The sequence below is a fragment of the Choloepus didactylus genome, chromosome 6 (assembly GCF_015220235.1).
Source record: "Choloepus didactylus isolate mChoDid1 chromosome 6, mChoDid1.pri, whole genome shotgun sequence".
Classification (NCBI taxonomy): domain Eukaryota; kingdom Metazoa; phylum Chordata; class Mammalia; order Pilosa; family Megalonychidae; genus Choloepus; species Choloepus didactylus.
The window spans coordinates 143932276-143944492 of record NC_051312.1 but is presented as its reverse complement, the minus strand read 5'-3'; the positions used below and the strand labels follow the sequence as shown (position 1 = coordinate 143944492).

Genomic DNA, 12217 nt, shown 5'->3' with positions numbered 1-12217 from the left:
TTTAAACCTAGGCACTTAAAATATAAATGGAGTACAGAACATAAGTAGTTTTATAAATCATCCAGCCATGCTATTAGGATGAATCAGGGATGCAGGGAAAATAGGTATGAATCAGAACTGTCCTGTGCAAACTGGGATTACTTTAGGCAGCCTCAGTTGGAATTTGGAAATGCATATACCCATATGTTTTGAATGTTCCTTGGAATATTCATGTAACAGATCATATGGAGAGCAGCTTTGCCATCCAGGGAATGGTAGGAGTAAAACTTCAGGTACACCTCCTTTTATACCTTTGGCCTGCAACATCTGTAGAAAAACCTCATGTAAGTGTGTATGTGTGTGCGCGTGCATGCGTGTGCTCCCTTGCATGTGTGTTGTGATAATTTAAGCTCTTCATATATAGCAAAAAAGAACTGAGTGTAGGTGGTAGTTGCAGCAGTGAAAGTGTCTCCGCTGTCCTCAGCAGAACAGGACATGATGCCAGAAGCCTTTTGGCTGAGGTCTTCTCAGATATCATATGGGAGAACATTTTGGCCCTTACAACCCTGACCTGACATTTTTTTTTTTTTTTTTGTCCTTGCCTCAAAATCAAGCTTAGGCTCTAAGAGTTAATGAAGGAGAGGACAAATGAGTCTCCAAACTCAACTCTACAGGACATGAAATCCCTGGAGTAAAGGGAAAGCTTGAGTAGAGTACATTGGTCCCAAGATGCTAGGTAAGCATCATAACCCAAGCTGTAAACAAAGGCAGTGCAATTTCTTCCCTATAGAGACAGATCTCTGAGAATTTCCCAGGGGAAAATGTGTCTAATTGAGTCCCTCAGATAATCAAGCAGCATAAAGTTCTCTATGATCTGCCGACTGGGGTTCTGGTGAAAATGAGGATCGCTATTTTTTCTCCTGAAGTTGGAGTAGACCATCTGGGAAAATCCATAAAAAGAACTGTTGGTCTATTCCTAGAGCACCTTGTACAGACTAGGGTCTGTAAAAGTTCTGATTCTCAGCACCAAGGGAATCAGAACAGTAAACTCTTAAGGCTGTCCACTTTATGCACTAACAGTGCCATTTTCTCCTCTTAGCTATGGAAAAAGAGAATGCATGGGGCCCAGAATGCGGGTCCAGGGAGAAGGAAGGGGAATGTCTAAACCCCATCTTCCCTGATGGTTTTCTTTTACATCCAACAGCCAAGGTCTCTGGAAAATATTGTTCTGCTCCCTGTTCTCAACATTGACCTTGAGGTGAGATTGAATGAAGGGGCTCGAAGAGAAAGATAGGATATACGGATACAGTTGGGGACACTCTCGACTTTCTCTTTAGGGAGGAACCTGGTGTCTGGTTGGGAGAAGGAAGCAGAGAATGGGTGGAAACAATGGAGGACATGAGAGCTCCTTTCTCTCAGGTCTGGGGAGGCTCCTTCGGCACTGGGCCCGGATTGTATTTCCTGGCTCTTTGGGTGTCTTTCTGAAGGCCTTGGCAGCCAATTTGGATAAACTGTTTCCTCCTCTTTCATGCAAGGACAGAATTATTGCTGCCCATGCAACTGACTCTAGCTTGGAGACACGATCAACCCAGGGGAGCTGACATTTGTTATAGACACGTTGTCAGTACATTTGGAGAGAGGAGCATAGATGAGGGAAGAAAGAGAAGAGAAGGGAGGGGCATCAGTGCACTAGCTTAACTTCTATAATCTTCTCTCAGCAACCATGCTTGTGCCCAGCATTTCTCTATGTGTTTCCTCCCATGTTTCCACAGATGACTCCCCAGAAGAGAATGACTCTAAGAAATACCTCTTTAGTGCTTGAGTTTATCCTTGCGGGATTTTCAGAATAAGCAGAGCTCCAGCTGCCCCTCTTCCTTCTGTTCTTAGGGATCTATGTGTTCACTGTGGTGGGCAACTTGGGCTTGATGATGTTAATTGCACTGAATTCCACCCTTCATACCCCAATGTACTTTTTCCTCTTTGACTTGTCCTTTACAGATCTCTGCTATTCCTGTGTATTTACTCCTAAAATGCTGAGTGATTTTGCATCAGAAAATATCATCTCTTATGTGGGATGCATGACTCAACTATTTTTCTTCTGTTTCTTTGTCAAATCTGAGTGCTATGTGTTGGTGTTGATGGCCTGTGATCGCTACGTGGCCATCTGCAACCCTCTGCAGTACACAGTCACCATGTCCCCTCAGGTGTGTTCTGTGCTGGTGTCTGGTTCATATGTGATGGGATTTGCTGGGGCCATGGCCCACACTGGAAACATGCTGAGACTGACCTTCTGTGATTCCAACATCATCAACCATTATCTGTGTGAAGTCCTCCCTCTCTTCCAGCTCTCCTGCAGCAGCACACGTATCAATGAGCTGGTGTTTTTTATTGTTGTTGGAGTCATCATCGCAATATCCAGTATCAGCATCTTCATCTCATATGCTTTGATTCTTTCCAACATCCTCCGTATTCCCTCTGCTGAGGGCAGGTCCAAAGCCTTCAGCACATGTGGCTCCCACATAATTGTGGTTGCTCTGTTTTTTGGGTCAGGGGCATTCACCTATTTAACAACTTATTTTCCTGGATCTATGCATGATGGTAAATTTGCCTCAGTTTTCTACACCAATGTGGTTCCTATGCTTAACCCTTTGATCTACAGTTTGAGGAATAAGGATGTTAAGCTTGCCCTGGGTAAAACCCTGAAGAGAGTGCTCTTCTGATGGTCCTGCTTGTTTGGTTGGCAGTTGATCATGGTAAGCATCATACTCAAGCATCTTTTTATCTGAAGGAGGCGGCATTTTAATTGTTTTTTCCCCCTAAAACAGTGTCTTTTCTCCACTTTAAAAATTTGGAAGTCTCTAGTTTATCCTTCTTCTTGGATTATACCATTTTGTACCACTTAAATTGGTTTGGTGCATGCAACCTAGCATCTATTTAGTGCCTATTGTTTGCTGAACTCTATACTAAACTCGAGATAAATGAGTCTCTATGACTTCTATCTTTTTCTTGGCAGGCAAAATGGCTTTATCCAAGCAAAACCACATTTCTGGCTGGGAGATGGGGCAGGCAGTGATATGATGGTACAGGAGAGTGAGTTAAGTTATTTTTTCTTCAGTTATGGGTTCAGCCTTATCAAAGAGCAAGGGTAGATATGGTGCCATTGGTAATATAGTCTTCCAACCCTTACAGAGGTTGCTTGGCCAGGAAGATCATTTTATGCACGTGCATGTAACACAGAAGAAGGCCTGGCCCACAAATTTTACTGAAATGTGAAGAAAAACCCAAATCCAAGTTTCAAAACTCCTGGGCCTTGGGTGGTAACCAGGGAGTAGGTGATCTTGTAATTGAGCCAATTTCTTAGACTCCGGGGACTCAGGCTGAAAGCAAAAGAAGAACAAAGGAGAATTTCCATGGATCTGCATGATTATGTTAAATGCTCCCTCTATCCTGCCCTGGATTCATTGTGCAGATTATGGGGGCATTTAGGAAAATGCTTTATTCTTTAAAGTGGGTTTAGACTTCACAGTCTCTGAGAATTGTATGTGTGTATATATGTATATTAGTATTACAGGTAACTATTGGAGAATCAGGAAGAAAGCAGAATCATATTATACTTCCCACTCTCAGGGAGGTCTGGAAGTGATCCAGATTTTGAGTGCCAAATTCCACTCTGTACTACTCTGCTGAAGATTCTGCTATTTAATAACGAATAGCATAGAGTTTAGGGAATACACCCTCACAAACTACTCTGAGGGTAAGGCGGAAGACAAACCTAGGGCCATGCCAACCCATGTGGAAAGATGGGTGGATGCAGAGTCATAATGTGGTCAGAAGAGCAGGGTGCTTTCTGAGTGGAGGCTGGAAACTTGAGGAGTCCTTGGGGAGACTCTCTGTGAAGAATATTTGGTGCTTTCTTTTTAGATTATGGGAAAATGGTATAGAGTAGTGAGTCTATATTTTTTGCTTTGCTTATATTTCTCTGACAAATTGGAGAGTTTCACAGTGTATGTTGCTGATAGGACAAGGCAGTAAAGGAAGTCAGGCCATCTTGCCTTTACCCCTCTGCTGGCTCTTGTGCAGAGGTAGCGGCATTATCCTGAGCCGGGAGGTGGTCCAGGTGTCATGGCCGGGAACAAGGCAGGCTCAAGGGGAGCTGAGGGCAGCACAGAGAGGCACCTGTTTCATGGCCTGAGAAGGAGATGGGAGACAAACCTTATTTTCTCCAAATATATAAGAGGTAGGAGACTTTTAAAGAAGGCGGGGAAGTCTGATGCCTGGAGTATACCTAGATCATGATAGTAATGATACTGAACATTTGCTGAGCACATATTAACTCATTTATTGGAAGTGAATTAATGCCATATTGAACCTTGCCAGTGTGTTTTCTGGGCCTAGCTGGATCCTATATTCCAGGGGAATGTGTGTGTCTGGGCCTATTGGCCTATGTAGGAAAGAATCAAGAATGAAGAAGGATGAGATTAAATATGTATCATTGGAAAATAAACAAGTATCACTGGAAGAAATGAGTAGGAACAAGGCACAAGTCAGGGCCATAAGGATCTGAATGGAAAAGAACAATTATGGAATAAGTGCAGTAAAGTCTGAGGATAACTTTCCTACATTTTCTCCATATTGAAGAGAGTGTTGAAGTTAAATTATAAATTTGACTTAATGAGGCACTGGCTTGGATATTTTGGAAACCAGTCCCCTTATGACAGGATCTGAAATGACATAAACTCAGAGGAACTTTTCCTGGTTCTTGCTACAACATTTATGGCTCCTACAGAAAATACAACATTTTATAAATACCAAAGTCTTTCTCCTCTCTCCCAAATCAAGGATAGGTCATTTTGCATGACGTTCTTTATTAGTTGGTCAACATTGGAACAGGTTTGGGGGGGGCGTCTGTCTTATAGTAACTGACAGGCATGATTTGATCGATGCCTCAGTGTCAGATGTCTCAGATGAATCCTTCTGCCACTTTACCATAATTCTGTCACCTCATAACATCATGACATTTTGATATGCAGCAAGGCTGATTTTTTTTCTCTCTTAAAGTTGGGATTCCCCAGGGTGCAGTCTTCTCAGCTCTTCCTGCAGCCTCTCTCCCACTCCATTACTTCAACACCACTTTTGATGGTGAGTCCTGAGCCCATGACCCTGGTCTTGATCTATGATTATAATTGACAGTCAGTTGTAAGTTTCTATGATTATATCTACAGTCAGTTGTAAATTAGAAATGCAAAAGAATTATCAACATTGATATCCAAATAGAAACATCTAATGGTTAGTTAGAGACCTAATTTGGAAATATAAGGGGAGATAAACTGTTCTTCCTATCCACACATTTTGCCATTTTCTGAACAGGCTGGAGGGTACAGGGATAAGTGATTGATACCAAGCAGTGGAGTGAGAGTCCACGGGGAACTTTCCTAGGCCAGGTGCTTTCTCACTCTCTGTGGAACAGATGGGAGGATGCCTGTGGCTCAGCACTAGCCCCAAGCCTAGGTGTTAGAGAAATACACATATCACCCTCTCTCCTGTCACACTGTCATAAATGAAATATGTCATTTACTCAGTGATTCAGCTGATAGTAACAAAAATATGACTAGAGTGGTTTAAACACATAAGGTTTTATTTTTCTCTAACATAAAAGGCATCTGGAGGTAGGCAGTTCAGGGCTGATTTGACATCACCCAGTTGTCAAGGACTCAGCCTTTCTCTGTCTTTCTGCTCTTCTGTCTTAGTAGTGACTTCATTCTCAAGGATGCGTCATGGTTTCCAGAGAACTGCCAGAGTTTCTATTTTGTCCATATTCCAAGCAGAAGGAAGAAAAAGGGGAGGGGAGAGAAAAAGGATGCTTTTCATGAAAGAGTAACTTCCATGAGGTTTCATTAGCTGTGCCTACCTGCAAGGAATACTGGGAAACTTGACATTTTACTGCAGAATATTGCCATTCTGGGGATAAAATAGGGTTTTGTTACAGAATAAGAATGGGGAAAATGGTTATTGGGTAGGCACCTAGTAATCTCTACCAAAGTATAGGGCTTGGTTCTATTTGCCAGAAGGGAGCAGTTCAGAAGTGAGCACTTTCCGTCCCTAATTTTGCTTTCTTACTTGGTCCCCTTTATGAGAGGAGGCTAGATTAATCTGAGAGATAGGATCAAAAAATACTGACAGGTTGGTCATTGGACACATGACCAGCTGTCTTCGTCACTCATCTGCTGGGTCCTGAAGTAAGGCAAATTCTTGGCAAGGCCAAATTAGATCTCAGCTATTTCATTTCTAACTTCTCCTGTGTCTGACTTGGTTGATAAGTTAGGGTTCAATTTTTAGAAGGGAGTTTTGAGTCTTGACATATTTTCCTCTTCAGCTTTGCTATTAATAAAGATGACATGGTATTTTGATCCTCTTTTGGCTCCCTGTGCTTGTCCTCACTAGTTAAATAAGAGAGGAAGAGTGAGTGATTATTGTAACTGAACCTCCCACATAATAGTTATCTTTGCACTTTTAACAGAAGGGACTTCTAGCAAGTGTAGCTCACTCTCATGATTTGAGGTGCCACTTTGAATCTGGGAGTGGGTTACTGGAAACCATCGCAAGGACAAAATTACCGAGTGAACATAAAATGCAACTTGAATAGAGCCATGAACAGAGGGTCTCATTGAGAGCTAACAGGGAAACTCTTACAAAATGATAGGTGAAGGGTTCAAGATTTCACTTCATGGATTATAAGGACTCTAGCTGTCTTTGGTTTCCATTAATGTGTACAACTACATGCCTTAATTGATGCATGAATAAGTTGAGGTGGGATTGAGACTGTTTTCTGAAAATTGACAATGGTAATTGGAATATATGCCTAATGAGAAAAATTTTACATCCTCTTGGAGGTAGGACAAGAGTACCTACAAGCTGACAAACAATTAAAGAATAAACATATTTAAGAGTGCAAAATAAACACGAAGAAAATTTATTTTTGGCTAAAATTGAGTGGTGGAGGAAATGCATTCATTTATCAATGATTATAACAGGGAAGTAAGAGATACATTAAGGGTATTATATAAAGTTATAATTATAAAGGTATGCAGTAGAACAAAAATACAAACCTTTCTAAATATCAGAACAACACACACACACAAAGAAAAGAAAACTAACCACCTAATGAATGGCTTAAAATAGTGTAAATGTAAAATGAGAAAACATAACCTCTTATGATAAAACTAGAGCAAATATATATTATATTTTTAAATGTAAATGCACTAGCCTCTGCCTTAAAATAAAAAAGACTCAGACTGGATCATAAGGCAAAATACCACTCTGTGATGTGTACAAGAAATACACCTAAATCCAAGTTCTTGAGAAAGATTAAAAATAAAATGGTAGCCAAACAGTTACCAGTAAATGTAAACAAATAAACAACTTGGTTATCAGCCAGAAATGGAAATTGGACCAAAAATGTTAAATAAGGAGAATTTTTAATGCTATAAGGTACAATTCACAATGAATGTGTAATAGTTGTGACTCTCTTTGCATCAAATAGCAAAACATCAGATTTTGAAGAGAAATCAACAACCTAGTAGAAGGAAACTTTAAATTACCTCTGTCAGTACGTGATAAAACAAGTGTACAGAAAGATAGAAAGGATACAAAAATGTAATTAAGATAATCAGTAAGAAATCAAATTTACATATGTATGATTACCTTATATGTAATTCTTGTATGTGTGTGTGTGTGTAGTTCGGTGTCTTAGAAATTAGAAATACACCTTCTTATCAAGAGATCAAGAAACAGATACATAAATTGACTGGGTTTTAGGTTACAAAAGCAAACCTCATAAAGTTTCATATATTAGAAATATTGCAGACAATATTCTCTGATCACTTTGAAATAAAGATAAAACTTTATTAATCAGAAAATTAAAATCCTCTATTACCTGGAAATTAAAACTCTTTTAAGCTACTCATAGCTCAAAGAGAAACACAAAATTGCAAAATATCTATAAAAAGCATATGAAAATGCAACATTTCACAACTTACGGGATATGAGCACATCTAAAGCAGAAAAATTATTTTTAACTTGAATGTGTTATCAATAAACAGAACAAAGAAGATAAATTAATGGAGCACTTAATAGGTTAGGAGAAGAAACATAATAAAAGAAACTGAAGTAAAATAGAGGGTTGGAATTATAGTTAAAAGTGGAATTTATTGAATTAGAAAACAAAAAATTTGAGTTAATAAATAAATTCAATAGCAGGTTCTTTGAAGAAAGCTATGTAATGAATCAACTACTAGCTATCCCAATTCATAGAAATGGAGAAAGCACAAATCTAAAAAATAAGAAATAAGGAGGAAATAATCATAGAAACATAGGAAATAAAGACAAAATAAACTTTTTTTGTTCAACTCTATTCAAATGAATTGAAAAACCTGGATGAAATGGAACAGTATTTAGGAAAATAGAATTTAATAAGTCTAATTCTGTGACAGAAAATCTAAAGTTGAAATAGAGAAAGATGTCAAAGAATTAGACAAAAAAATTTATGTCTTAGATGGCTTTACGTCCATGAGAATTTTTCAGAGAATTCTACCAAAAACCAGCTCATTCCAATAATGCTTAATGGGTTCAGAGACTAGAAAAAGAAGAAAAACTTCAAAATTATTTTTGTGAAGTGAGCATTACATTGACAGCAAACTCTGAGAAGAAAACTACAGACCAACCTCATTTATGAATATCAATACAAAACCCTTAAATAAAATATTAGCAAACACTATTCAGCAACAGAAAAAAATAATAACTCATCCCATCTAAGTAGGGTTTATTCCATGAATGTGTGGATGGTTCAATATCTGGAAATCTAATATAATTTATTTATTAATAGAGCTGAGGAAGAAAATCATATGGTCAGCCCCATAGTTGCTAAAAAGGTATTTACTAAAATTCACCATTCATTCTTGACTAAATTCACCTTATAAAATGGAACTTGACAGAGCCAATTTGAAGTTTGGACCTCTTTTTATGAGCTAAAACTAAAGACCCTTGGCTCTTTTGCATTTACTTTTATTTCGAGGGATTTATGCTGTTTCTCAAGCTGCCCACTCTTTGGAAAAAATTCACAGCCACTTTATTTATTGAACACTGTTTCCTGGCCCTGACTAGTTCTTGCTAAATTAGGTGAAATTGTTGCTGCCTTGCTCATGTGTATGTATAGCTCCTTTGATCTCCTAGCTGTTTCTAAGTTTCGAACAAATATTCTGGGCTCCCTAATTGAGAGCGCAAAAGAGGTAGCCTACTGTCCTTAGCTAAGGACCACAGGGCTATCTACAGCATGAAGTTTCTTTGCTCAGCTGCAGAAATACAGCTTCGTAAGTGCAAATGAAGAAAAGATCTTGTATTCCTCTTTGTGAAAGAAAGGCGATGTGGCAGAGAAATTTCCTGAGTGGATTGAAGACCTCCCCATGCAGCTCTAATTATGTCTTTTTTCCATAGAAAGGAAAAATAGGTGATTATGTTTTACAAAAGAGCAAACTGAGATTCAGAGTTTAAAAAATCTGCTGAAGGTCACCAAAAAGTGGCAGATCCAACTTTTAAAGCTTCCTTTATCTGGTTCCAACCGCTGTGGGTTTTTTTTGTTTGTTTTGTTTTGTTTTAATACACATTGCCTTCCAGAAGGGAATGGAAAGAATCAGGAATATGAAATAGAGAAATATGAGAGGAGAAAAAAGAGAAGTGGCTGTGATTCAACGTGAAAGAGAGGGTATCCCAGAAACAGTGTCCTAAATTCTATAAGTGAAATATATCCTGCATTGGTTTAGATGCCAAAGTGGACACACACACATCCTTAAGAAGTTTTTCTCCTGCTGGATAACCAAATTTGGCAACAAAGAAGTATTTAACCATGGATTGTTCATAACAATAATTCCCACAAGGTTGGGAGCTGGGCCAGGTCATTTTGGGCATGTTGGAATCTCCAGAGATGTCATGTACAGTTAAAATAATTATTTATTGTGTCTTATAATTTTGTTTATTGAAAATAAAATAAGTTCAAATAATTTCATAAAACTACATATTGATCCAAAATTTTCTGGCAAGGTTACATGATAGAATGATAGAATTTATTTTTTTTGACACCATTTATTCTAAAGAATGCCAAATAATTTTATTCCTTTGGGGTATATATCAGAGTCTTGGGGGATTTGCAAAATTTAAATGTCCGTCAGATGGATTTAAGATGTTTAAAACATTAGTTGATAGGAATGCATTTAGACCACAGATTATATCAGAACCATTTAAAATTAGAGGAGAACATTTCCAAAATATATACCTAAGTGTTTATAGCACTTTCTACAAACAACTATTATATAATCATTAATTTATTAAATAATTCATTCATTCAACAAATATTCATTGGTTTCCTACTAGGTGTATTAGGTGTTGGGGATAGAGCAGTAAACAAAATAACAACCTCTTTATGGAGCTTTCATTCTAGTGATCTACTGTATTGGAATAATTCATTTATATTTATAGGTGTTATTTATATTGTGATTGCCATGTCTTATCCATTCTTTTGGAAGATCCAGAACCAAAATAGTAAGTGCCCAGTAAGTTCTGCAAATTGAATATAATCAACCTGTCTAATTTAAATTTTTCTCTGAAGCACATCTTTTTTTTCCCTAAGTTTATGTGTTTGAATAAGTAGTTGAAGTGTTTATATAAGGAATTATGTAAAATCCTTGGCTATACATTTTAGGAGCCCGAGAAAGATGCAAAACATGAATCTCAAGCAGTTTATATTTTGTAGTTTTAAAAATGTGACTGAATCAACAGCACAACCTGGTGGCTGGTTCCATGAACTGCCTGGTTCAGTGTTTAAAATCTGTAAGCTTCTCTTGTGCGTTGTATCTGCATTCTTGTGTTGACCACTGTAATTAAAATGTATTCATCACATTTTTATAAAATAAGTTTAGATGTTTCAAATACTGTATGAACTGTTCTTCAAATAGCAATGTGATTGGAAGATTTGTTTCTCCCCAAGGTTAACCAATAATAACAAATATTTTGTGAATTAAAAATCATTGTTTTACCTATTTACAACATTTTGATAGAGTCTGGGAAATGATAATATCTTTGTCATTTCTATGATATCTATAATCTGAGGAGCTGGAGTTAGTACTTCTTCCAAGTGACTGTGGCTAGAAATATCCAGGCAGAAGCTGAATGATCATCTGTCAGAAATGTTTTAAAATGTATTTCACCATTGACGGGGGTGGTTGCACTAGAGGACCTCTAATCTTAAGATGTTAAAAACATTAATAATTTATTAAAATAGATAATTTCTATCTGTTTATGCTTCCATTAACAAATGCAGGAATTCAACCACTGTGAAATTGCCTTAAGAATATCTGGGAGTCTTCAGAAGCATCTGGTTGTGCTCAGGAACCAGCCAACTCACTGGTGGCACCACTACCCTTCTCACCTTTTCCTTCCACCTCCTTCCCACCTGCAGAGTCAGGAGATGCACTTCCCTGGGGTGGGGGGAGCTGCTGTGCCCCTGTACCCTCTGTCAGATTTGCCTGCTGCCCCCTCTCTCCAGGGCAGCTGGTCCCTAGGAGGACAGCCACATTCTTCAAGGTTCTCTTTCCAGCTCCTGACACACAATTCCACCTCCTTGGTCATTCACTCCCCACTTCCCACACACCCCTGCTGCTTTCTGGATGCCAGCCTCTCTTTTTTTAAAAAAATTATCCATGTAAGGAAGAAGCATTTAAATAAGCACCTACAATGTACTGGACCCTGCATTTGGTTCAGGGGACATAGCCCGGAACTGTGCCAGTATGGTTCCAATTCTTATGGAGCATCCATTCTAGCAAATAAATATGGACAATAAACAGATCATCTCACCATGAGTTAATGAATCCCACTTCATCAGGCAGTGTGGACTCCTTTGAGCTCATCTAGGCTCCTGTTATACAAATAATGATATTGTTAGCTCTGGTGAATGACCCAATTAATCCTTGTTGAGTTTTACGATGAAATTGTAAACTTCAAGCAACAACAGATCCAACAATAAAGACCAAGTGAATCACAGATCTAAAGTATATTCTTCACATGTTAAAATAAATATTTATATATATATTTGTATGTGGCAGATAATGTGTATTATGGAGTTCCTAGGTCTTAAGGGAGCCCAGAAACTGAGTATTTTGAAGTGTTGGTCTTTTTTCCTTTGTGCTCAGGA

The 12217-nt window shown here is 38.3% G+C and overlaps 1 protein-coding gene across 1 annotated transcript; it reads left to right on the top strand.

Moving 5' to 3' along the window:
• The first annotated feature begins 1751 nt into the window (after window positions 1-1751).
• Window positions 1752-2699, top strand: LOC119538225 (olfactory receptor 8B4-like). The gene is given in 1 exon segment (XM_037841048.1): window positions 1752-2699. A coding segment is annotated over 1 exon segment (948 nt).
• The last annotated feature ends 9518 nt before the right edge of the window (window positions 2700-12217 follow it).